Source organism: Strix aluco, chromosome 15, assembly GCF_031877795.1.
Source record: "Strix aluco isolate bStrAlu1 chromosome 15, bStrAlu1.hap1, whole genome shotgun sequence".
NCBI lineage: Eukaryota > Metazoa > Chordata > Aves > Strigiformes > Strigidae > Strix > Strix aluco.
Genome location: NC_133945.1, coordinates 3044840 through 3070645, shown reverse-complemented (window position 1 = coordinate 3070645; position 25806 = coordinate 3044840). Strand labels below are relative to the sequence as shown.

The window sequence follows — 25806 nt, the reverse complement described above, 5'->3', positions numbered from 1 at the left end:
CAGAGAAAGCTTTAAAATGGACAGAAAAATAAATAGTTGACTATAATCATAGAATCACACAATGATTTCAGTTGGAAGGGACCTTAAAAACCATCTAGTTCCAACCCCCCTGCCCTGGGCAGGGACACCTTCCACTAGCCCAGGTTGCCCAAAGCCCCGTCCAACCTGGCCTTGAACCCTTCCAGGGAGGGGGCAGCCACAGCTTCTCTGGGCAACCTGTGCCAGGGCCTCACCACCCTCACAGGGGAGAATTTCTTCCTTATATCTAATGTAAATCTGCCTCTTTCAGTTTAAAACTGTTACCCCTCATCCTATCACTATACCCCCTGATCAAGAGTCCCTCCCCCCTTTCCTGTAGCCCCTTTAAGTACTGGAAGGCCACTCTAAGGTCTCCCCAGAGCCTTCTCTTCTCCAGCTGACCCCCCCCAACTCTCTCAGCCTGTCCTCACAGGGGGGTGCTCCAGCCCCCTGAGCATCTTCGTGGCCTCCTCTGGACCCACTCGAGCAGGTCCGTGTCCTTCTGATGTTGGTGCCCCCAGAGCTGGACACAGCACTGCAGGGGGGGTCTCAGGAGAGCGGAGCAGAGGGGGAGAATCCCCCCCCCACCGCTGCCCACACTGCTCTGGATGCAGCCCAGCACACGGTTGGCTTTCTGGGCTGTGAGCGCACATTGCTGGCTCATGTGCATCCACTGCTACCCCCAAGTCCTTCTCCTTGGGGTTGCTCTCAATCCACTCTTTGCCCAGCCTGGATTTGTGCTTGGGGTTGCCCCGACCCATGGGCAGGACCTTGCCCTTGGCCTTGTGGAACTCCATGAGGTTTGCATGTCCCACCTCTCCAGCCTGTCCAGGTCCCTCTGGATGGCACATCCCTTCCCTCCAGTGTGTCCCCGCACCACACAGCTCAGTGTTGTCAGTGAACTTGCTGAGGGTGCCTCGATCCCACTGTCCATGTTGCCAGCAAAGATGTTAAATAGCACTGGTCCCAGTACCGACCCCTAAGGACACCACTTGTCACCACTCTCCACTTGGACATTGAGCCGTTGACTGCAACTCTTTGAGTGCAACCATCCAGCCAATCCCTTACCCACTGAGTGGTCCATCCATCAAATCCATGTCTCTCCAATTTAGAGACAAGGATGTCGTGTGGGACAATGTCAAATGCTTTGTACAAGTCCAGGTAGATGATGCCAGTTGCTCTTCCTTTATCCACCAGCGCTGTAACCCCGTTGTAGAAGGCCACCAAATTTGTTGGGCATGATTTGCCCTTAGTGAAGCCATGTTGGACATCACCAATCACGTCCTTATTTTCCATGTGCCCTAGCACAGTTTCCAGGAGGATCTGTTTCATGATCTTGCCAGGCACAGAGGTGGGACTGGCCTGTAGTTCCCTGGGTCTTCCTTTTTTCCCTGTTTAAAAATGGGGATTATGCTATCCCTTTTCCAGTCAGGGGGAACTTCACTGGACTGCCACAACTTCTCAGATATGATGAGTAGTGGTTTAGTCACTTCATCTACCAGTTCCTTTGGGACCTGTGGATGCATCTCATTAGGTCCCATGGTCTTGTGCACCTCCAGGTTCCTTAGATGGTCTTGAACCTGATACTCTCCTACAGTGGGTGGTTAATGAAGAGGGGAAGAACTCAAAATGCCTTCCTGATGGAGACCGTATATCAGTAAATTGTAACAGCTAAGGAGAAATTGGTATAATCTCAGTAGATTCATAGGTCTTATGGAAAGTTGATTCCCTGTTTCTGAAGGGCTCTTGGAGCATAGAAGTGGAGATGACAATGATTTGGCCTGCCACATCGTTCTGGTAACTGCAAGTTAGAGATTAGGGATGCCTGTGTCTGCTTCTTAACAGAGTTCTTCTGTCTCCGATTTCCTGCATCTGTTCTCAAAGATGGATTTGGTGTGCTCTGTGTTTTGTCCCCCTGTTACGGTGACACTTACTTAATCTTCAGCTTCTGTTTCTAACCATAGTTTGAGAAGTAACGCTGCTGCTTCTCTCCTCAGTGACTGTACGTCCTCAGCACGTCGCGAGCAGAAGCGGGAGCAGTACCGCCAGGTCCGGGAGCACGTGCGGAACGATGACGGGCGATTACAGGCCTGTGGCTGGAGCCTCCCTGCCAAGTACAAACAGGTAGGGGCCACTCTCTGGACAGGCCGAAGGGACATCATCCCTCACAGTGAAACCAGTGAAGACCTAACTCTTCCACTGGTACCCTTAGCCTTAGTCCTTAAGTATTTCATTTAGAGGTATCATATGCATGTTTTATTTCTATAATATTTGTAGGCACAGATCAAATTCATGTTTTCTCTATCTCTGCTGAAGTCAATGGAGGGGGCGTTCCTCTGCACGAAGGTGCTGAAAGAACCTACCCTAAACCAAAAGTAATTAATCTTCTTTGTCCAGAGCACAGTACTTTTTTATTTCCTTTGTTATTATAATTGGGCTTGAACATTACATATTTCATGTACACTCTGAGAACTTTACCAGCTGTTCAGTATAAAAATCAAATGCAGTGCACTTTGCTCCCACTTCTCCCCAGCAGTAATACAAAACCAAATGTCATCAGCCTTATTTCTTGGCCTATGACTCATTTAACTGGTCAAAGACCAGAAGGAAAGGAGTCTTGCAGTGTGGCTTGAAAGTGGGTGAATTTCAGGCCATGCTGAAAGGGAATGCCAGTGTTATAACTTATTTGCAGGGAGCACCTGTTACCAACCCTTTCTCCATCAGCAGTGCAGCATATAGCCCTGTTGTCCATAGCTGGGGCACCGTATCATGGTGAGAGAGGCAGTCTCTTGGGCAGGCTGCTTCCATCCCTGTAGGGACTCTGTTTCATACAAGCTGTGAGATGGAAGCCTCAGCAGCACCCGTCTCTGAGGCTAGTAAGTTTGGTTCTGCCACATTGGTTACATCTCTCTTATCATAGCCTGGTGTTTACAGCTTTGTACTGTCTTTCTTCATCTTCTCTTCCTCCCCAGCTGAGTCCCAATGGTGGTCAGGAAGACACTCGCATGAAGAACGTCCCTGTGCCTGTCTACTGCCGCCCACTAGTAGAGAAGGACCCAACCATGAAGGTACATTGTCTCTGCATACCATTCCAGTCCAGGAAGGGGACATGGAATAAGCAAAGAATTTGGCTGCTACATGTGCAATTTTGACAACAGTCTGTTTTCTGTACATTCTATATTCCAAATTCTATTTTCTGCCTTTTTTTTTTTTTTGAATAGTGGTTTCTAGTGTACATAGGGAAAAGTACTAGAAAGTAGGGAAAATGTCGTCTCTTATGAGGATGGAATTCTCAGCTGATTCTGTTTGCCAGGTCCCATGCTTCTGTCTTACATCTTACGCTTTTTTGAGACACCTCTTATATAATATCAGCAAGATTTTATGCTTAGAAGGCTTTTGCTAAGACCCATTAGGGTATAATATAGAACAGTATAAAAATCCATGAAAATGAGCAGGTGAAAGGTAAAAATGCATTTCATCAGTCTTTTAGATTCCATTGTTGACCAGGATTCACTGGTAACAGGACGATATTATGTAGAGCAGATTTTTGTGAAGCTGTGTCTATCAATACTAGAATATTTTGAGTAGAATTACGGTTGAGAATAGACAGTCATCTCTCTGCAGGTAGCACATTTATCCGCTCTGATTGTTTTGAAGTAGGCAGTTTCTCATTAACTTCATTCAGAGCTGATTTTTAGATGTCATTCTGATGTTTAAGTTGTAAGAAAATTCATATGCTGTTAGTTGTTTCTAGACGATTGGCATGATCTTTGGATAATATTCTGCTCAGCATCTTTCTTTTATGATTTTGGATAAATCCAGTATTTGTTTCTGTAGGCCTGTTCCCAGCATTCTCCTAAAAAACTGTCTAGAAATAGCTCATAGGAGGTTAGCTAAATTTGATTTCAGAAAATATGCAGTGTGCTTCTTTCACTCTACACTTGTTACATAGGGAGATAAATGAGCATATTTTTTTCCTTTTACTTTTTTTCTTTTTACTTCATTTTTTGCTGTCTTAGTTCTTTAAATAGCTCTCTAAGATCAAACACTGGTTTTTGGGAAAAGGAGTGTGTGAGGAAGCAGAAGAGTGCAAGGTGTGGGAGGGGGGCTAGGGAAGAGGAGTGCACTGAATGTGTATCCTCCATCAAGCAGTCACTGTCAGTTTTAGTTCAGCAGTCATGCTTATTGTACCCCAAGCTGGTAACATCTGCCATGTTCTGCTTCCTTTGCTACAATGACTTGGGAACCCCAGAGTCAGAAAAATTGAGGACTTATTATTATTATCAGTTATGCACCTGATTTATTATCTTTATTTTCTTTAAATCTTGTAGGCACATCTGTTAAAAAAGCAGTGATTTTTCTAGGTTACAGAGAACCTTTATCTTACCTCCATCAAATCTGACTATGTCTTCTAGTAGAAGTCAACAAGATCTGTTGTTTCCAACTAAATATTTTAGGTGTTTGACACATGTCCACAGTTCTCTACAAAGGTGTCTGAATTTAAAGAGACCTCGGAGCCTCCAGGATTCTAAGTTTAAGATTCCTCTTTTTGTTACTTAGCTGTGGTGTGCAGCTGGAGTCAATCTCACGGGATGGAGACCTTTGGAGCAGGAGCCTGGGAATGGGCAGAAATTGGATCCTGGACGGGATCCCCTCACCTGTGATAGGGAAGTGGAAGGCGAGAACAACAAAAGCAACCATACATCTCCTGAAAAGAAAAAGGTCAGAAGAGAAAATGCATTTTTTTTTTCTCTCCAGTGTGTTTTCTCATTCCGTCCCTGACATGCCCCCTCTCTCAATACATTGTATATAATGCTCTAACTTGTACTTCTGAGGCATCCTCTTGGGCAGGGTTGTGGTGTTCTGGCTCTTCAGTAACTTTCTGTGTGATTTGGGATAAATAATCCAGGATAAAATTTTCCAACTTCTACTTTTGAAACGTTTGGAATTTTGAAAAAATTCCTAATAATAAGGTAATTAGGTGTTTGATGAGGTTGCTAGGAAGATTTTGGAGCCCTCATCACTGTAAATTAAAAAAATCACAAATAAACTCAGGCAAAGCTTTGTTAAAAAGAACATAGATGTAGCAGAGTCCGTGAGTCCATTTGTTTCAGAAGTTGAAGCTCTTGAGATTTATTCCAGCTCTGTTTCTTAAGTCTTAAGTGGTGGGTTTTTTTAAGACCCAAGCTGTAATTTGCAGATAATAATACAATGTGTTATCCTTTCTGGTTTGTGTTTTTTTTTCTCACAGCTATCTTATGCTAATGCCCTGTAGTCTTCTGAGATCAGCTTGCTTAAGCTGGTAGCTTGAGTGCAGCCCAGCTCCATGGCATTCTGTCTGAAGTGAATGTTCAGTGATACACTAGTCAGACATCTCAGAAGAGAAATTAATGGCCAAACTCCTCTTGCCCTAAGAAGCCAGATAGGTTCTTTGGACAATGTTCTAGATACTGGTGAAGCAATGTGAATGAAATTTGCGTAGCTGATACTGTTTATTTGCATCAGCTAGGAAGAGACTTGGCTCTTTGAAGCTGGCATTGTGGTATTTGCATGTGTAAATGTTGCCAAGCACTAATATGCTCAGTCAGAAGCACTGATTCTGCCTGTGTGTTTGCTTTCCTGAAGGCAAAAGAGCTCCATGAAATGGATGCCACGTCCAGTCGCGTCTGGATCCTCACTAGTACGCTGTCAACGAGTAAAGTTGTAATTATTGATGCCAATCAGCCTGGCACAGTGGTGGACCAGTTCACTGTCTGCAATGCTCATGTGCTCTGCATCTCCAGCATCCCTGGTAAGTGGGGCCCAGGCACTGGCTGTGATCTGCACAGGGTCACCTGCTCCACTGAGGAGTGACAAATGTAGTGTCCTCACTTCAGAACTAACTCTTGGACCCTGCTGCATTCTGTAATTGTCCCTCCAAACCATAACTTGGATCTTGCCTTCTTGTAGGACCTTTCTGTGGAGATCCCTCACTGTTGAACGTTTAGTAAGTCGTTCCTTTGTCTGTAAAGGATGGTTCTTGGGAGCAAGAGTGAGCTTTGCCCAGGTTTGGGAGGGCTCTGTAGCTGGCCTGATGCTAGGGATGAGGGGATTCGCCGTGATGTGGACTGATGCTGTGGTGCCTCCCCAGGGCAGTGAACCCTGAGGGTCAGCATCTTCCATTCACCTCAGGTCACCTCAGGAGTACTGCTACATTTAAATTAGCAATGACAGCTAGATTTATGGGAGAATCTGTTCTTTGCCCTTCAGCGGCCAGTGAGAGTGATTATCCTCCAGGCGAGATCTTTCTGGAGGGAGATGTAAATCCTGAAGAGTCTTCTGGAACAGATGGTGTCTTGGCAGGAATCACTCTGGTGGGCTGTGCAACCCGCTGCAATGTGCCACGAAGCAACTGTTCCTCGCGTGGTGACACACCTGTGCTGGACAAGGGACAGAGTGAGTTTTGGGACGGAAAACTTAGCGGCAATCCAATTGTAGCTAGTCCCATACGAGCTTACAGTTTTACAGCTGCATCCTCCTGTTCCTGAGTTAACTACTTCAGAGGCCTCAAGAAGTTTCTTAATGTGGTACAAGGAAGACCAAAGGCCCTTTTGGAACATTTCTCTTTAGAGCCCTCTTTTTTTCTGTGAGTGATCCACATCCTGCAGCCTGGTTGCAGGGACCATGTAACAGAGTACTTTGGACAGGTGATGCTTGCCCTGCTACAATTGCTTCTGTTCTCATTGCTTTCTTCTGTGAACCATGTCTTCCTGTGAAGTCAGTTAAGCCCATATGAAAGCTGTAATGATGCCCTTGCTGACTCCGTACTGCAGTGGGCAGCCCTGGAGAGCTTCTCATGTTTTGCTAGTCACAGATTTTGCCTCACTTTAAAATAGCCTCTGTTCCCCATCCAAGCAGAAAAAACCACTGGATGATCTGCTGCCTGTGGTGCAGGCTCAGGGCTTGATGAATCTGGCAAGGAAGGATAAATTAAAAAATTGACAGCCTGTTTTCTGTATAGCTAATTTACCAGCTCATTATCGTGTGTCTTACACTGTTCTTTGTCTTTTAGGTGAGGTGGCTGCTGTCTGCAATGGGAAGATCAACCAGTCCCAGTCTACTGAGGAGGCAACAGAAGCTACGGAGGTACCAGAGAATGGTACAAGTGAGGCAGAGCCTGCTCAGGCCCGGCCTGGGCCCCTCACGGAGCACGTGTTTACAGATCCAGTCCCTGCACAGGCGCCTCTTAGGCAGAATGGGTAGGCAGTCTGGGGCCAAAGTGCCAGTTTAGTTATTTATCAGCTCTGTTTTTGTGAGTTTTTTGATAAGAGAACCAGCCTTTTCTTCTGATAAGGTGTCAAACTTTTTTTCAGTTTTGTGCCCAAACAGTATTACAGATGGGATGATAGAGAGAGAGAGAGAGAGAAATGAAATGAAATGAAAATAAACGTGGTTCAGCCTGCAGCAGACTTGTCAGCTGTTCAAGTGCACATACTTGATCTCTCAGTATGAATTTAGACCTGCTGTTAAGACAGATCTTCCAAAGTACATGTACGCTTAATGTTCTTACTGAAGGAGCTTATTGATTCGTGTGTAAAAACAACAACTGATTTATTCTAGTAGTACCTCTAATGTGCTGTAAAGATAATGAAGAAAGCATATTCACCACCCAAAAATTCTTAAGACGTATGAGTCTGATGTGATGGCCTGAGGAGCAAGGTGGAAGTCTTGTTCTTAAATCACCAAGTTGTTCTAAGTTGTTTCTGTTGAAGTTGGAAATGAACAGAGAAAATATTATTTATGTAATAGTACTGCCAAACACTGAGTTAAATTCTGTAGATTTGAAGTACTTGCTATTTGTATTGGTGGGGAAAAAAGAAAGTTTTGCACATTGTGGATTTGGGAGTCAAGCAATTGAAAAAGACTGGAGAGAAGGAAGCGATTTGGGTATACGAGGGCCCTTACCTGCGTGTGAATGCCAGACTGTGAGCTAGATGAGCATTCTGTCCATTGCTGCCCCTCAGGCCTCTAACAATGTTCTTTTGCCTCTTCAGGGAGAATGGGCAGCTGAAGACAGAGTCAAGCACAACACTGCCAGATCAGGAGTTGAATGGGGATGCTGCTGGGACTTGCACCAGTGCTGCCCCCACCATGTGGCTGGGAGCACAGAACGGCTGGTAGGTTCCCTTTGGGCTGACAGATGTCTCTGTCACCTCGGTTCTCTGGGCTCCACGTCTCATATCCGCACACCTTTAGTTCACTTCTTGTTTCTGGTGTAGGTTTTCATTGCTCCTTGTTGTTCTGTGCCCTCAGCTCATCATAGGCACAGGGATTTAACCTCACTTTCTTACCTAACCTCCGTCTTTCCTACCAGAAGAAAAGACTCAAGCCTAGTCAGGCTGAAGGTGTGGGGCCTTGCTGCTAACCCTCCCCGATTTGTCCTTTCTCACAGGCTTTATGTGCACTCGGCTGTATCCAACTGGAAGAAGTGTCTGCACTCGATAAAGCTGAAGGACTCTGTACTGAGTCTAGTGTAAGTGTGCATGCCAGGGGCTGCTGAAGGAGAAGGTTCAGTGCCTAAGTGATATTTTAGATGGGGGTAGCACCTCTTTGTGAGTCATCTTTCTCTTTGCTCTTCTAATTGCATTGGTTTGTGAGGAAAGTTTCCCAAGTTTTTTGTTATTGAAATGCCTCATACTGAGCTGTTTTCCTGCTCAACTGCAGACCTGACCCAATTCAGTGAATAAGGTACTAAATGTATCAGGAGGAAATAAGTGGGGAGGAGAAAGGCAAAATTTCACTGGGATGTAAGTTAGGTGGAATTTGTTGAAATTGATGAAGTTTGTAGTGTGAAGGAGAAGTTAACCTCAACAGGAAATTTATGGATGATCTTACTACAACGAAGGTAAGAGGTATGACCCTTGGCCCTTGCAGGATGTTCCTGCAAGTGCTAAACTGAATAGGAATAAAGAACATAAAGATGGTGTGTGTGGATGTCAGAAAGGATTTGTTAGTCCCTTACTCCTACAGATTTTTGTAAGTATTTACTTTTCTGTGATTTCAGGCATGTGAAAGGGAGGGTCCTTGTTGCTCTGGCTGACGGAACACTAGCCATATTCCACCGGGGAGAAGGTAAGAGTCCATGTAATAGAGAAAACTAAACTTGGCCAAAAATGTAGGAATGGATTAAATGCTATTCTGAGTTGAGAAGGAAAGGTGCTGGCTTGCCAGAGTACAAACATATGGTTAAAATGCATAGCAATTATACACATGTAATCTCTATCCTGAAACATCTATGGCATGCTTTAACACCATTTCCTGAGCTTTTCTGAACGGAAACGTGTGTGTGCTGTGTTGCACGTGCAGAGTAAATGCAACGCTTTTAGGAACACATATGCTGTGCAGTTGTTTGAGGGGTGCTTGGTAAGTTTAATGCATTTGGGCCATATGGGTGTTACTGTGCATTCCCAAATCAGCTGTAGCGGGGCGTGCACAGGGAGCTCCACACAGCTCAGGCTGTGCCCGAGCAGATCCCCTCTGCAGTTGCAGACAGGCCTGATGCTTCCCAGAGAAGTTGGACTCCGTGTAAGTAGTGGCACTGATGACTGCATGCACAGCAGGCAGAGCTGGGGTTGTCTGGAAGTCCCAAATAAATGGAGCCCTTGCATTACGCTTGGTCAGTTTTTCTTGTTTCAAAGAAGAGATGACTGAGTAATCTAATGTGCCTTAATCTTGTCACTTCAAGATACCTTTTGAATTCTGTATTTCTTGTCCTCTTCACTATTGTAGGTTTTGTTTCCCTATGACTTGAGTAGTTCCTGAGCTGTGTTCGTGCCTGAAAGTACATGGGAATTTGCTAACTGTGACTAATGTTTGCATATTAAGAACTTAGTTATTCACTGTGTAGCAGTTTATCCAGCAAGCTGACATACAGAGATTTCTGGTTTTGTGCAATCTGAATTTTGATTCACCCTTTGTCATGAGTTCAAGCCCGACCCCTGACACATAAAAATTGTTCCCATCAGAAACAGGCTAAAGCTCCATGACATAGAGGCCACCTGTCTGTGAAGAGCACAGTATCTGCCAGGGTAGTTAGAAAATAAGCATGAGAGAAGGAAGATTGATTCCTTATCCTAGATTTGACACTTCAGGGAAATTATGTTGTCTTTCTGTGGTAGGAGGAAGCCTCACCACAAGATCCATTTCCTTTCAGGTCTCTGCATATAGCCTTGTTAGGCTGTCTTTCTTTTTCCCCTGCTGTTTTTGTTGTACTTGTTAGAGAAGCTTGTTCACTTCATTACAATAAAAGAACGTTTAAATTAGCCTGATTTGGAGATCTTTCAGTCCACCAAACTAAACTTTATTGTTATGTGTTTCGTAAGTATAAGGCTGTGCCCGAAGTAGTATTATGGATTCATGGGTAGTTCACAGACATAAGCAAAATGAGCATTTGAGTATTAGCTAAGCCTGTATACCTGGATATACCTGGAACGGTAGATGATTCTGTTGTATACTGACATGTCATGAAGGAGATGCATCTTTCCACACTTGTTTTTCACCTCAGATGGTCAGTGGGATCTCAGCAATTACCACCTAATGGACCTCGGTCACACTCACCATTCCATCCGCTGCATGGCTGTTGTGTATGATAGAGTCTGGTGTGGCTACAAGAACAAAATCCATGTTATTCAGCCTAAGACAATGCAGATTGAGGTAAGAAAGCAAAAGTGTGTATGTGCATGCACATGCTTGTGTTGTATTTATTCTTATAGCTGTTTTCTGCAGCAGTGTATGGAAATGCAGAACCTTTGTATTGTCATTGCTGACTGTAGGATCCAAACTGCCAGGGGGAGTATTTATTCCTTCCTGCCTTTGCAGAGCTTAAATCTTCAGATAAGTCCAAACTGAGCACTTTCTTTCCCTTTACTTGTCAGTCAGTGAGGCCCCATACTGTGCAGATGTACATGCCTGCTCTGCAGCTACCCTGCATATACGATCTAAGATTTCTCCAGCTGTAGGCATTGTGGCACAAAGGAAGAGTACAGTTAGCAAGCCCTGGTGATTCCACTTGCCTAAGAAAAAAATGATGTTTAGAGCCTTTTGGTTGAAATTCAATACAGTGGTGTTGGTACAAACCTATTTGACAATTCTTGGAATAATTCTAATCAAAGGGAGAAGAAGTGCTGAATCTGAAGTTGACATCGCTGAGCCAAGGCAGTTTGATCTTTGGAATTTATACTGGAGTTGTGTGTTTTCCTTTTCTATCAAGCACATTGAAAGCTCTTGCTTTCTAATGTTCTTGCTCCTGAATTGGTCTGCAAAGACCATAATCTCTGCAGAGCTGCTGTACAACTCATCACTTCAAGTGAGGGATTTTCTGTATACTGTAGTGAACTTCTGAGGTCAGCTGGCATTAAGATATTTTCTCCAAGAGCTTTGAAAACCAAACAAGTGATCTCAGTTGAGGAAAGTGGCACCTATGTGTAGATAATTGCAAAGCTTTTGTGAACTCACATTGGTATGCCTGTTTGGCGTTTCAGAAATCCTTTGACGCTCACCCTCGGCGGGAGAGTCAGGTGCGCCAGCTGGCGTGGATTGGAGATGGGGTGTGGGTTTCCATCCGCCTGGACTCCACTCTGAGGCTTTACCATGCCCACAGCCACCAGCATCTGCAGGATGTTGACATTGAGCCTTACGTCAGCAAGATGCTAGGTGAGGCAGTAGGGGCTGTCAGTGAATGGTCTGTTGCTTACTGAGATCAAAGAGATATCAAAATCCATTAGCCGAGCCGTAACTGACTCTCCAACTCTCTCACATTCTCACTAGGCACTGGGAAGCTGGGCTTCTCCTTCGTGCGGATTACAGCCCTGCTCATTGCTGGCAACCGCCTCTGGGTAGGGACAGGGAACGGTGTCGTCATCTCCATTCCACTGACTGAGAGTAAGTGACGTTTCTTGGAGATACTTCTGCCCCCTGCCCGCCCGCCCCCCCCCCCCCCCAAAAAAAAAAAAAAGTATGCCTTTGCATGTTATTTGTGCAGCCTGGCAGATGGCTTCGGCAGGTTAATGCTTTCCGGATGTTTTTACTCTAAAGCTGACACACCTTTGATCATAGCAGTGTTCAGAGAGAAGAGCCCCGAGTACAAGCAGTCCTGAACTTGTTTTAACTCTTCCTTATTAAAGAATTAAGTGTTCAGTTGAACAGACAACCTGTTTAAAACCAAATAGTATTTGTTACTGTCCCTTTCAGTTCAGTAGAAGTCATTTCCTTCTTGGGGAACCAATGACATCTCTACCATCCATACAGTCTTCTTTTCTGAGCATGACCTTGCCAGAGCAGACTGATTCTGTAGCTGCTGGAAACCAGGAGAAACAAAGCTTTGGGAATTGTAGTAAGTCTCTGAAAGGAGACCATGGGATGAGAAGTCACCAGGAAGATCTCCCTGGAAATTTTGTTTTGACATAGACATCTAAACGTCTCTGTAACAGTATTTTCCAGAAACTGACCTTAGAAAAGCTTCATTTACTCAAACTAGGGCTCAGCTTTATCAGTCAAGTAGAAATTGGTATCCTGGGCCAAATCCACCCTGATGAGGAGACCCAGCAGTAGTAGTTAATAGGTGTATCTCTGGAGCTGGAAGGTTAGTTGAAGCTCTTAGTGATCCTGTTCTGTACCTGCCAGTCAGCATCTAATTTTGCAGGTCTGTTCCATATTATGGGGGAGTAGGACTTGAGGCCGATTGCAGCTGCTTTCAACAGAAAACAGCCAAATGAACATTTTCTCACCACTGCTAGCAGGAAATCTGAGAAGCAAATGGCTCTTGTATAAGAGGAGCAAACCTGTTGTAACCCTTCTGAAAGTCAGGGCTGAGATGGTCTCCTCTAAGGCTAGGGGATCTGGAGATGCCTGAGGCTGACACCAGGAAGCCAGTGACACAGTTGTGCATTGCAATCGCGGTCTCATTTCTGAATCCCTGTGTTAAAGTCCATTCTTTCTGGACTAGGCTGCTGTCCTAATTCTGAGTTAAACTTGTTCCCTGCAGTAAACCAGCTGCATTATCTTCTGGTGTTTCTGTAAAAATGTGGTAAGCAGTAAGATCTCACTGGAAACTTAGCAATGGCCCCTTGGGACCATGGTCCCTCTCTCATCTCAGATGTTACATTTGTCCTTGTAAGATAAGAGGAAATTGAGCAAGAACAGTGTTGGTATAAATTGATCTGAGCCTGTAGCTCCTGTTGTGGTTTCTCTAGGTTTTTTACATTTCTGTTGCTCCCTGAATTTTCTCCCAGTAATCACCTTTTTCTTCTTTCCCGTCCTGCCTGTCTCTCCCTGTGCCCTTCTGTGTTCCCACTCCTTGCCTGTGCCTAGCTGTAGTCCTCCACCGAGGCCAACTCCTTGGGCTCCGGGGTAAGTCCATTGCCTCCTCCCTTCAGCTTTCACTCCTTTTGCACCCATTCACCTTTGCAGTCGCTTTCCCACCCTTCCATCCTGCCATTCAGCTCTCTCCATCCATATTTCCTCATCACTCTTTCATTTTAAATTGCATCTGAGAAAAGCGACCAGAGACAGTAATGTAAATATCCTCATTTCCCATGGCTAAAACCACTTTCATCCATCTCATCAGCCATTCCTCTGGGTTTTTTTGTGTTTAGAGGACTTTTCTTCATCAGTAGTTCCCTGATTGTGGTAGGCCAGGTTTGAGATAGGACTGTAAAGGTTCATTCAGTCAGAGAGTTCCAGGAAGCAGGAGTAGACTCTTCTTCCAAGGTCTTCCTTGGTCATCCTTGGTTTTCCAAGGATGCTTCTCTCATCAGCTCCAGGCCAATGGCAGTAGGTGCTGTGACACCTGCCAGCTGGAAGTAATCAACCAAGACTTTTAATCAGAGGGGACTTCGATAAACATTAAGAATTGTTTGGTTTTGTGCTAGTTAAGGCAGGCTCTGAGTTCAAATTTATGCTTATCTTTGCCTTTCCACGGTCAGAAACGAGTACTTTTTTCTCATAGTAACACATGTCTGTGGCTGTCCAGAAGCGTTGTCAACATGTGTCTCCTCCTTTTAAAGCATCTGATATTGGTTTGCAGTAAGAAGCCAGATACTGAACAAGAAGAAGTGCTAGTACCAGCCCTGTCTGTCAGTCAGATGAACTCATCCAGTCATAGCTGCTCACAGCAAACCAAAGCACAGAGGTGCAGAGAGCCTTCATTTTGGGGATCTTCCCCCTGCACACACTGATTTTCCTTCTTCCATCAAAATATTTGTACTTGTCTCGCCATCCTGGCTTGAGCCTGATAGGTAAAAGTCTCCTTTGTCCAAGTTACTTAATAATTGAAATCCAGCCCAAGCCATAATACGGATAATTAAGCAATTCAGTTCTCTCACAGGAAGTGGAAGCTTCTGATTTTAGTACTGTTTCTGTTTTACTGATGTGGGTGCATGTGGAAGGAAAGCATCACCCATCCTGAGCTCTGAGCACTGGTCTCTGTTCCTTGGTGAGTGGAAGCATTCACATTCTGATGCCAGCCCCTGAGCCCACCTTGAAATCCTTGGAAGCTGTGGATGGTGAACATCTTTCAGATGATCTTCTGGTGTCACGGCTAAAATGAAGGACTAAGCAACGACCTCCACTGCTTGTGACATTTACTGGGCTGAGAGGCCTTCACCAGGCACAGCTTGGCGTAAGCAAAGGACTTGACTTGGAAACTGAGCAACTTCACCAATCCAGAAAATAGCAGTAATTCTCCTCCAGGTGCCCTTAATGTCTCATGGGTACAGTGGACATTTTTGGATACCCTGCCAGGTACAAAAGACCAAGGTTGATCCTAGGACTGTAGGTCATTTCTGGAGGCTGGAGAGGATTGCTGCTGTTGAAGAGGCCTTCAGTGGGACACCTCAGAGACCTTGTCTAGCTTGCCCTAAGGTCACTCTTGCCCAGCACCTCCAGGGATGTGTGCCTCATTAGAAGGCAAATACTAGATTGGATGAGAAAATAACAGTTTGTTATTATGAGTGGATTGTTGCCAGCCTAAGAGAGAGGGACTGTATAGTCTAGTGTGGTCTCCTCCATCACATCCTTTACACAAGACCTTTAAAGAGACCTTCACCTTTAAAGGTTTTCCTTCATGGCTCATGAGTTTTCTCTTTGATTCAATCCTTTCTGTAAATGGGACTCCAAGCCATTGCTGACAATATTCCTCCTCCCTGTCCCCAGCCAACAAGACCTCACCAACCTCTGGAGAGGGCAGCCGCTCTGGCGGGGTCATCCACGTCTATGGTGATGACAACAGTGACAAATCTGCCAGCAGTTTCATTCCCTACTGCTCCATGGCTCAGGCACAGCTCTGTTTCCATGGCCACCGTGATGCTGTCAAGTTCTTCGTCTCTGTGCCTGGTAAGGAGGAGCACAGCCCTTCCTTGTGAGGGCCTTGTGCTGCCGTCCATGCTGCGGCAGGAGCTTGAGCTGATCTGCAGCAGGCGGCTGTCTGTGCCATTTCTAGCGCTTGCAGATCCCTGTGGCTCAGACATCAGGAGTTTAAACAGCACCGACTTCTAGATTTCGTGTGTGTGTATGTGTGTGTGTGTGTGTGTGTGTGTGTTAACTGCCTGGAGGCTGAGCAGAGGCACTGACAGCACCTCTGTCCTCTCCCAGGCAATGTCCTAGCAACCCTGAATGGGAGCGTGTTGGACAGCCCCTCGGAGAACCCCAGCACAGCGGCCACAGAGACTGAGGGGCAGAAGCTGAAGAACGTCCTGGTGCTGAGTGGAGGAGAAGGGTACATCGACTTCCGGATCGGTGAGCGCCTGTGGTGTGAGGTATCCGGAACGGGGAGGGCTGCAGGGCCGTGGTCGTGGAGAGAGGGATTGCTTCTGTGGGGAGCGAAATCTGAAAAGTACTGCTCTCTGTTTCTCCTGCCTCTGGCTGTGAGGGCAGAGAGCAAGCACTTTCCTTGCATGGCACAAGGCTGCCAAACCCTGTGCCCCTGCCTGTGCCTGCAGTGCCACACAGTCTGCGCTAATGGCCCTGGAAATAAAACTGTCTGTGCCACTGACTTCAAACATTGCTGCCTCACTGTGGTCGCCTGTGCTGCCTGTATTGTAAACATTGGCTTCCCCAAAAGGAAGGGTGGTTTTTTCCTAGTACTGGAGATGGTTTGTTCCACCAATACAGTCCTGCTTCAGAAAAGCACCATGTTGCTATAAATGTTCTCCAGGCATAAAGGAAGGTCTCAGCTCATGCTGGCTGTTGTCAGACTGCCGAGACTCTAACAGGGATATTAGCCTCTTTGGAAGCATTCCAGAGCAGTACAATTTGGGATTTTCTTTCTTGCCTTTTCTACTCTCTGTTTTCTGTCTTCAGGGGATGGAGAAGATGATGAGACAGAGGAGAATGCAGGAGACGCCACCCAGGTGAAGCCAGTACTTTCCAAGGCTGAAAGGAGCCACATTATTGTGTGGCAGGTATCCTATATCCCTGAGTGAGAATTTCTCCTTTCCCACCAATCTAAGTGTCCCTCCTCCCGCCTGAATGCCAAGATGTACATACAGAATGCCTGCATTATACCTACTGCTGGAAACCGACCCCAGACAACTGCAACGGCTCCTGCCTCGGACTGTGACCCCCTTCTAACCTCTGAACTTGCAGCTTTCATCTTGGGCCTGTGCGCTTTCTGCGTGGTTGGATTATTGTTCTGCTCTAGAGCTGGCATCTACAAGGAGAGACATGGCAGCGCATCGATGAAGTGGAGCTTGGAGCTAGAACTGTGCAAAGCCTTTGCCCGGCGCACGGGAGCTGGCAGCTGGAGGGGTGGTGGCTCAGGTTCTCCAGCAGGTTGCCTCACTCCCACCTGCATGAGAAAGAAGTACGTCCCCCTGGCATCTCCCCCAAAGCACTGATGGTGAATCACAACTTCTACAGCACCCTAGCAGAAATCCTTTCTAGTTCACCAGTGGACTCTCCACCTTATCCACCTGTAAGCACAGAATAATGTCCCACGGACTGAGAGCAGCCAGGTCCAAGGAACCCTCAATAGACAGGAGTACCAGGGTTTGGGCAGCGCTTCTGCTGCTTGGCTGGAGAAGGCAGCAGTGCCATTACTGTGGGGAACACATCCTCCATACCTGCAGATGGAAAGTCTACCTCCTCTGCTGTCGTCGTCTCAGCAGTCATGTGCTGAGTGACTGTGTGTGTCCAGAGAGGATTGTTTGGTAGCCTCAGATAGGAGACGGGTGTTTGATCATGGAGGCCACAGGGCCTTTGGAAACTGTGGTAGCAAAGGGGTACTGGAACTTTGCTTTTTTAAGAGCAGAAAAGGCAGCAATACGTTTAACTCCCCCTTCCAAAAATGCTAGGCGGAAAAGAACTCTTGAGCTCATTCTGAAAGGTTCGGGAGAAAGCTATCTCTGCATAGCGTTTGTTGGCTTTTAAAACGTCAGGCGAGGGCAGATGATGTTGGTCTGCTGTGAATTCTGCATTAACACGTTGAGATCACCTTGACTCATAGGTTGTCCCCATCCCAGGAGCTGCTGGAAGGAGATGTCTGTTTTCCTTCACACTGTGGCTGTCAGTTAGGAAAGACTGTGTAGGTGCAGTCGGGGTATGTGTGTCTCACCTGAGGTCACAGAGAAAAAGGAATTGAGGCCAGGTCTCCCGACCTTTTTTACCTGACATAGCGAGCACTGACTTTGTTACTGAGTAGTTTGAAAAGCTGGAAATTTCTGACTCCTGAAAAGGATTGACAACCCCTGAGAAAAAAAATCTCATGGCCCTCCTTGTGTAAGCAGTTCTAGGGGACTGCAAATCTGCATCCTGCTTACAAGAGAAGCAGCAAAAAATGGGACCAGGGAGAGCAGTTTTGAGCTCCAGATGCAGAACGTGGCAGCTCCAGATGTAGAGGCAACGGTTGGTCCTCCCTTTCTGACAGTGGTAAGAGTCTTGTCTTCAGAAGGACAAGTTCCGTTTCCTTTGAATACTCCCTCCTGCATGTGCAGGACTAGAGTGAGTACCAGTTGTTAGCGATGAATTTGGAAGCTTCTGGTGGTCATCTTGTTTCTTCCTGAGCTGTGCAACACTCTGGGGTTCACAGGGATGTCCTTGTGCCAGTGGGGTGGTAGGGGGACAGCTGGGGGAAGCCTCCATCTTCTGGAAAGCTCCCAGCTGTGTCCTGTGCTTGATGCCACAGACCAGGCTGCCCCCAGGTCTTGTGGTCTAAAGCTGCTTGTGTGCTGCAGGTGTGCAGTATTCCCCGGGGAAGCTCTGACACATGGCATCTGTCCCGATGCAGCAGCACTGAAACGATTTTTGGATCCACAGTTGAGAAAAGGCTAGGGTATATGTTTCCCCTGCAAGGAGGCAAGAGGACATCTCTGGAGAACAGAGGCCTCTGGAGCCACCGCGGTGCCCACGCTGCCTGTGAGCAGTGCTGGTGACACTGTCCTCCAGCCACAGGCACACCCGGCTGGGGGCTGGCCTTTGCCTAAGGGACGCCTGGAGCCGCCACCTGCATGCGGGGGGACCTCTCACCAGGAACATTTCTCCAGGGCATTGCTGACCGTGCCAGGCTTCTCACTTTCCCAGAATGCTTTCTGCTAGGAAGAACTCTTCGGATCACAAGTCAAGAGTGCGTTAGAGTTAACAAGATCAACATTTAGACCACAGAGTCCACAGATACGTAACAGTTCACCAGTTAGGGCCAGGTAAACTTCATAATTTGGGCTAATTAAAGGGGGGGGGGAAAAAAAGCCCTAGTAGGCCCAGTTCTTTAGCTCTATCAACTCTTCCATAGGAAAATACAGAATTGCAACATTCTTACCTCTTACTGTTTGTTCTGTATCTGGTTTTAGCAGTTGAAGTGACAGTACTTGGTCTCCTGTCACCCACTGGGCCCTGGCAACATAAGGAAACCAGTCTTGGGCCTCTACCAACAGGTTCCTTTCCAGCTCAGTGCATGTTTTCCTCCAAGAGAAGCACATGTCCGAGAGGGGCAGCTACAACTAAGTAGAACCAGCCTCTGCTGTCAGCTCCTGTGGGCATTTGGTGGCTGCTGGGCAGCAAGGTGAGAACTGACTGGCTTCAATACACTTCCCTGTCATATCTCCACTGTGATGTATGTAAAGTATCTTGTATGTTACAAAAGGATTTTAAAAAGTGTCTTAAGGCCTGTAAACTCCGCTATTTGGTCTGAAGATGGCATTCTGTAAAGAGACTGCTGTATGAATATGTTCCCATGCTTTGTCCCCTATGCTATCAAACAACAAACCATATCTGTTCTGTATGTAATAAATGTGTTAACATCAGCAAGTGCAGGACATCTCATTCCTATAAAGGCACCGGGATTTACACTCAGTCTTTAATAACAAGAAGACACTTAAAAGGGTGGGAATGGCAGCTCATGTTCACCACTGAGCAGTACAGTGGCAAGAAATGAGGTGCGGATTGCTTACTGCCAGAGGAGAGGAGCTGCTCCTGCAAGCCACGGTGCAATCTGTAGCTTCTAGTGTCAGAAATAAAAGGCAGAAAAGACAAGTGTTAGGTGCTGGCTAGCTGCAGCTGTCCTCCTGGTGTCCCCTTCGGGGTTAACACATCAGGATCAGCTTTCAACACTGGAGTTGCTGATGTTCCCTGTCAATACAGGGTGGTACTTCACAAAGTCCCACAGGAATCGGTGACATTCAGCACTGCTGGAAGTGAGTTCCTCTTAGTCCCAGCAGCACTTAGACACATTTGTATTTATTTTGTAGAACTGCATTAACTCAAGGGCTGTACATAGCAGTAATAGACAAGGGAGCTACCTCCTTATGCCAGGATTGGCTTCTGCCCTAAGCAGGGGTCGCTAAGGTGAGTCACCTCCACGACTAACAGCTGTGCTGCTGTCCTGTGCAGGCCAGGGTGAAGTACAGCAGGCAGTGCTGCCTGGGTTCATAGAAGCATCTCCACAATGTTTGGAAACAGGCCCTGGGACCCCTGGCACTGCACCCTTTGATACAGCCAGGAGCAGTTTGAGCAGGGCACTGGGTGCATTGCAGCCATGTCTGGCACCCGCCCGGGTGGCTGAGGAAGGGGCTCACCACCATCATCCTTCAGCCAGCCACCCCCGTGCTGTTAAAAGATCCAGGAGATTAATGCACAGGTTTGAGAGTCCTGGCAGAGCTCCCAGCATATTCCAGGCATTGAATCCAACACCTGGCAAATGAGGGCTGTGCCGCTTTCCAGAAGGGGACCTTCATAACCACACAGGGCTTTCAGGCTGCCCAGGGCTTTGTGTGAAGACACCCCCCTAAGTGTTACAGCCCTGAGGTCAGCAGCAGCAGCCCCACCTGGGCCCCCACCCATACGTGGGCCCTTTCCACCCATGGCCCAGGCGGCTCATCAAAGCACCAGCTGCAGCCTTCAGTCTTTGCCCAAGCCATGCTGTGACTGTGCCTGGATGCACCCCTTGGACTGGGGGTTTGGACTAGATGATCTTCAGAGGTCCCTCCCCACCCAAGCCATTGCATGATTTTATGCCTTACGGTGGATTATCTCCATGTGCTTTTGCTCCTGGATGGACCCCGGTCGTGGGTCATTTCTTGCCTTGTCTGGGGCTGTTGGTGGACCCTGTTACCAGCACTTGGCTCTGCCCACTGTAGTCAGACTGTGGGCCTGTGTGCTGTCAGGGAGGGCACTGCCTGTGCTGGGGTTGTGTTCAGCTCCTGGCTGTGCAGGACAGAGGACTGCATTGTTCTACTTCTCCCATCTAACATCTACACCTCCTTCCCCACCTCGCTCGTCCTCGGTTTCTGTGCTGGTTCAGTAGCACCTCAATCACGGTAAGGACAGGAAGGCACCAGCTCAGCCCAGCAGCTGGCAGCAGAGGCTATGAAAACCAGAGAAGCTCCTTTCTATTCAGCTGCAGTGGGATGTCACACCCTCAAACTGTTTGTGCTTTTAGCAACACTCCCAATTTTCCCTCCCCTGGCCTTTCCCCTGGCTTCTGAAGCCAGAGAACCGGCCCTGGCATGTGCCCTGCAGCACTCCTGCCACAACACAGGGACAAGAGCCCAGCTCTGCCCAGCCTTCTTGCCTTGTCGTAGGACTGGCTTTTACCTCATGAAAAGCCTTCCCTCTTATCCCATAGGATCCTCTGGTGAGGAACCTCAGGTAGCCATTTTGTTGATCCATTTGCTTCTGCCTGGTGACAGCCTTTTTCCCGTGTTCCTGTCCCACCCAGGCCCGCCAGGCACACTGGGTAGGGCAGAGTCCAGTTTTTGCTCTCCCTTAGTAAATCTCTTCAGGCTACTTGTGATTTCAGGATGCTGCAGCAAATGGAACAGCACCTCTTGACTACCCACTAGAGCAGATGAAAGAACCAAAGAGCTGCTTCTGCAGAGAGCTGATCTGTGGGGTTACAGAGCAGAACAGCTCTGGTGCCCCCTCCACCCACACCCAGACTAGGGTAGCTCCAGCAGTTGCTGACACAGCAGCAGAATCCACAGCCACCACAAGAGAAAATGAAATGCTAAGAACTGCACTAAGGAGTTGCATGTTTGTAACGTTCAGCACAACACACTGCACTGGAACTGATGGTAATTTGACATCGGCTTCAAATAGCAAGAGCCAATCCTGTATACTTCACATCACCAGAATTAAAATGATTTCTCCTATCTCCTGACAGCCATCTCCGGGAATAGGAGATGGATAGCTTCGGATAAGCTTAGTACCCAAAGTAAAGTTGTGTTCCTCCTGTGTTCTTCATTGCTATCGTATGTAAGTAACCCAGATGATTCTGCAGCAGTTAAGAGAAATCTGAGGCTGTACCTGTTATTTGTAAGGTCTCTTAAACCTTGGTAAAGAGTCTCTTAAAAAGCTCTGCGTTTGGACCTCACGATGATCTCCATGCGCTGAAAAAAACCCTCACGTTTTCTTAGAACTGTGCTGCAGAAATAAGAAAACATTTATTTTTGTTAGTAGATACATTTGTACACAGCTCTCTGAAATAACGTTATATTCTCAGTCATTTTTCTCTTTTATATGCAGGACCCAAATTATCTGAAAAATGTTCTTAAAAACCTAATTTTCAGGCTGTAAGGGCAACTGCTCCAAAGCATTGTAGCTGGATGACAGGAGCTATGCATTCAGATACTATACAGGCAACCAAGAAGGTTCCTCTGCTGACTGAGACCAAAGTTATGGAAAAAAAAAAATCTGAGCGTATCTGCATCTTTCCTTTCAGATGAGGTGGCTGTACAGGGCTGGGGGGAGAAAGCTAGGACACCTGGACACACCACACCACAGTGGACAAGGGGATCTTCTGTAAGATGATCTGCTTCTAACAAACACTGAGAGCACGTAGGCAGCTCAGGACACAGAACAAGTCTTTATACGGGTGTCCCTGTAGCTTTTTTCTTTGCACGCTGACGGGGAGAGGCCATGACCTTCTCCAAATCAATCATTGGCTCCTCTGTGATTGGTTTTCCCTCTTTCTGCCACTGCGCAAGGATCATGGCTCGGAGCAGAGGTGGGTATGGAAGGTACCGAATGGTCTCCTCCAACACTGGGGTGAATTTCTTGAAGGATTCCTCCTCATGCTTGGGCACCATACGCCAGTCATGGTACATGGGTTTGTCGATTTCTCTCACTTCTTCTTCGGTTTTGCCTGAGAAAAGATGATGAACACCCATGGATAACACTACTGACAATAAACTCCCTCCAGGAAATGCAGCAAGTGTCAACACCCTGGTATCAAAAATGCTGCAACAGGCAATAGTAAAGGAAGTTTTCAAAGGATCAGACAGTATCTTCCCTGCTCTGTCCTTGGAAATCCACACAGAAACAGGCTGAAAGAACTACAGGCAGTTGTTCCAATTCTGTGGCTGACTCCCTCTCTTAATTTAAAATGTCACTTCATCTCTCTCTGGTTTAGTTTTCACGGCTAAGGCACAAGAGTAGTTTCTCTCTACACTTGATGAAAGTTCCCTGGGAAATTTAATGTCAAAAATACCCAACAACTTAAAAACCTTTGAGAAATGTTTCAGAAACTCTAGTAAGCGACAATTGTTTGCCTGATATAAAGCAGCTTTTAAAAGGGAAATTCACTCACTGAACTCCAAGCATTAATTTTAAATCCCAGTAACATAAGTTTACTTGCCATCACTCCTGTTTTACTGACGAATTTACCTGGAATACCTTCACGTGTTCATTGTGTGTCTTGCTTTCTAAGTCTCAAAAGCGTCTTGTCACCTCATCTCATCCCTTGTTGGTGCACTCCTTCCTCCGGGTCAGCCTGCACTGCCTCTCACACTACGCTCCTTAGCAATGCATTCAGTGGGGGCTAGACCCCAGCATTTGAAACTGAAACATGGAGAACTTCTTTTCTGATTAGCAGATCTGAGAAAAACAAATTTCCCAAGCAGGAAGGCTGCGGTTTTGCTGCAGCTCTCCCCCCCCCCGCCCCGTTATTCTCGGGTCCTGCCTACCGCTGCTCTCTCCAAACCTCGGAAAGGTCAGGTAGCCCCAAGGCAGCCGCTTTTACCTCGGAAGGTCAGGTAGCCCCAAGCTCTTCCATGGTCCATGTTCTGCAAAGCAAACAAGCACCGGTGAGGGCGGGAGGTGGCGGGGAGGGGGGTGGGGGCCCCGGGCGGGGCGGCGGTTACCTCGGCCGTGTAGTCCACCTTCACCTTGGTGATGACCCAGTAGCAGGGCTCGTCGTGCGCCCACAGCCAGGACTTGCGGGTCACGGTGCGGCCCACGCCGAAGCGCGGCAGGCGGCAGAGCAGCGCCAAGAGCCGGTTCTCGTTCCGCACGTCCTCCCAGGCCCGCACCGGCAGCCGCTTCTGCGTCAGCGGCCGCCGCATGGTCTCGTAGTCCAGCGCGAAGCGCTGCGACTCCCGCGGCCGGTTCTTCAGCGCCCGGTACTCGCGGATCTTCTTGGCCATGGCGGCGATGGGCCGATACAGCTTTTTGCGGGCCATGGCTCCGGCCGACCACGCCGGGACCCCGCCGCGCCGCCCGCCGCTTCCCGTGTCGCCCGGAAGCCGCCCCGCCCCGCCCGCCGCGGCGGAACGGGACGGGACGGGACGGGACGGGGCGGAACGGCACGGACGCTCCCCGTGCCGCGGCGGAACCCTTGTGCCGCGGAACCGCCGCCCCGCGGGGCCGCGGGCAACCAGAGCGGCTCCTCGCCCCGCCGCCCTCGGGCCGGGCCCCGGTCCCCCGAGCAGCCCGGGGCTGCCGGCACGGCCTCTGTCCCGCTGCGGGTGAGAGCCACGGCTGAAACACCCGGGCTCTCGGCGCGGCTCAGGGACACCCTGACGTGTCAATGTGCTGGGCAGCCCCTTCGGCTCAGCACCCTTGGGTGTTGAGGTGGATCCGAGTAACTGAAAGCCTGCGACAGAAAAATCTGTTTGAACAGATTCACCTGTTTCAGGCCCTGGAGAAGGGAACTTTCAAATCCAGAGTGTAAATCACTCAGGTGGGTTTTAGGAAGGTTAAAGCAGTGTTGAAGGTCTGCCTGAGGTTGGAGTCAGAAGCTGAGCCAAGAGCTGGGTCTCCAAACTCTGTCCCCAGGGGTGAGACAAACTCCCCCTTGCACAAACCGCTCCAGCCACGGAGCACCAGTGCGACACAGCCGTGCAAACTGGAACCACTGCCAGCAGCAGAGAGTGAAAAATCCATAGCCCCTGGATTCTGGCTACAGGCTGGTAAATTAGACCTGCCAGGAGAAAGGGTTTTTTCTTTCTAAACCCGTATCTTATCTTGAAGGAAACACATCCATTCCAGTGTTGCTGTAGAGTCCTTTACTGAAGGCATTCAGGCATACAGAGTGGTTTTTGTCAGCAGCCAAGATCAATGTATGGAGGAAAAGTCAGAGGCAGGGGGTGTGTGCTACACAACAAGTAAAACACATTTTAAAGGCTGTTAATGCTCTTAAAATACTTTATCCTCATAGGGTGCATCTCTTGAAAAAGGACAGGGGAGTTGTAACAAGGACAACAAACCTGATTAAGTTGACAAACACTGATTTAGAGTAATACTCGACCTCAATCTACGCAAATCTGGGAGAAAAAGCAGAGCAATTAAACCACTTATTTCAGGGTACAGAGTGGGTAGCTCATATCTAGGGCTATGCAGCACAGATATCAAGCTCGTGCCCTTTAAGGCACCTACATTCAGGTTTCTGAGGGCACAGAGCAGAAGAGGACACAAGAATACTTGAAAAATTGTGAAACTGGCTTAGTCAGATGCACAGAAACAAAGGGCAATGCCAACCACAGCGAGTCATCTGCAAAAACTTGATACAACTCTACAACAGTCGGCTAGAGACAGCATCTCCTGGTTGCTACAGCAGGAGAGTGAGCACAAACCATGTTCTGAAACCTACCGCCTCCCGGTTTGGCTTAATGGGGTCACTGGGAGATACAAGTGCAGGTCACAAATGTCTTCTGGGATCCAGACACCCTGAAGAGCCGGCACCCTGACAGCAAGCCGTCTGGGGTAGCAACAGGATCCTCTGTTTATTGTTCCTTAAGGTGCAATCTCGTATTAAAGAGAACCCCCTCACTCTGGGGATGCTGTAGAGACCTTCGCCGCAGGTGCCCAAGGAACAGCCCTTTGCCACAGCGGGAAGCCCCCGGCACAAACACGGGCGTCGCCGGGGGCGGGGACGGCAGCCCCCACTGGTGCGGCCTGGCGGAGCAGCAGCGACCCACTGACCGCCACAACCACTTACCCCGACGTGCTGCTTGGCGGCTCCCGCCGCACCGCCGCCGGGCCGCGCACACCGCCGCGGCCTCCCGGGCGGACCCGCCGCCATCGCTGCCCCGCGCGGCCAATCGG

General features: G+C 48.0%; 2 protein-coding genes across 29 annotated transcripts in view; one reads left to right on the top strand and one right to left on the bottom strand.

Annotated features, from left to right (window-relative positions):
* MAPK8IP3 (mitogen-activated protein kinase 8 interacting protein 3) overlaps nucleotides 1–19289 on the top strand; it is a 76425-nt gene extending 57136 nt beyond the window's left edge. For 26 of the 28 annotated variants that reach the window (XM_074840716.1, XM_074840714.1, XM_074840705.1 and 23 more), the window contains 16 exons: nucleotides 2016–2142; nucleotides 2991–3086; nucleotides 4579–4740; nucleotides 5644–5809; nucleotides 6268–6453; nucleotides 7070–7256; nucleotides 8052–8174; nucleotides 8450–8530; nucleotides 9062–9129; nucleotides 10562–10710; nucleotides 11538–11709; nucleotides 11824–11937; nucleotides 13366–13404; nucleotides 15208–15387; nucleotides 15646–15789; nucleotides 16354–19289. In XM_074840716.1, the coding sequence (XP_074696817.1) occupies nucleotides 2016–2142; nucleotides 2991–3086; nucleotides 4579–4740; nucleotides 5644–5809; nucleotides 6268–6453; nucleotides 7070–7256; nucleotides 8052–8174; nucleotides 8450–8530; nucleotides 9062–9129; nucleotides 10562–10710; nucleotides 11538–11709; nucleotides 11824–11937; nucleotides 13366–13404; nucleotides 15208–15387; nucleotides 15646–15789; nucleotides 16354–16475 (2116 nt within the window). In that variant the 3' untranslated portion in view covers nucleotides 16476–19289. The remainder of the gene's footprint in view (nucleotides 1–2015; nucleotides 2143–2990; nucleotides 3087–4578; nucleotides 4741–5643; nucleotides 5810–6267; nucleotides 6454–7069; nucleotides 7257–8051; nucleotides 8175–8449; nucleotides 8531–9061; nucleotides 9130–10561; nucleotides 10711–11537; nucleotides 11710–11823; nucleotides 11938–13365; nucleotides 13405–15207; nucleotides 15388–15645; nucleotides 15790–16353) is intronic. The other 2 variants (XM_074840720.1, XM_074840701.1) reach the window with 1 other exon arrangement.
* Nucleotides 19290–21902: 2613 nt separating this feature from the next.
* MRPS34 (mitochondrial ribosomal protein S34) lies at nucleotides 21903–24025 on the bottom strand. Its single transcript, XM_074841205.1, has 3 exons — nucleotides 23625–24025; nucleotides 23504–23546; nucleotides 21903–22627 (listed from the first exon to the last, which is right to left on the bottom strand). Exons 1-3 carry the CDS (start codon nucleotides 23940–23942, stop codon nucleotides 22350–22352), a joined length of 639 nt encoding a protein of 212 aa, XP_074697306.1. The 5' UTR covers nucleotides 23943–24025; the 3' UTR covers nucleotides 21903–22349.
* Nucleotides 24026–25806: the final 1781 nt, after the last annotated feature.

Bases quoted from the DNA above. Each gene is read 5' to 3' on its own strand.
- MRPS34 (XM_074841205.1), bottom strand. From the start codon at position 23,942: ATGGCCCGCAAAAAGCTGTATCGGCCCATCGCCGCCATGGCCAAGAAG. The intron at 23,547-23,624 runs GTAACCGCCGCC...TTTGCTTTGCAG, and splicing joins AGGTGGACTACACGGCCGAG to AACATGGACCATGGAAGAGC. The intron at 22,628-23,503 runs GTAAAAGCGGCT...ATCTTTTCTCAG, and splicing joins GGGCTACCTGACCTTCCGAG to GCAAAACCGAAGAAGAAGTG.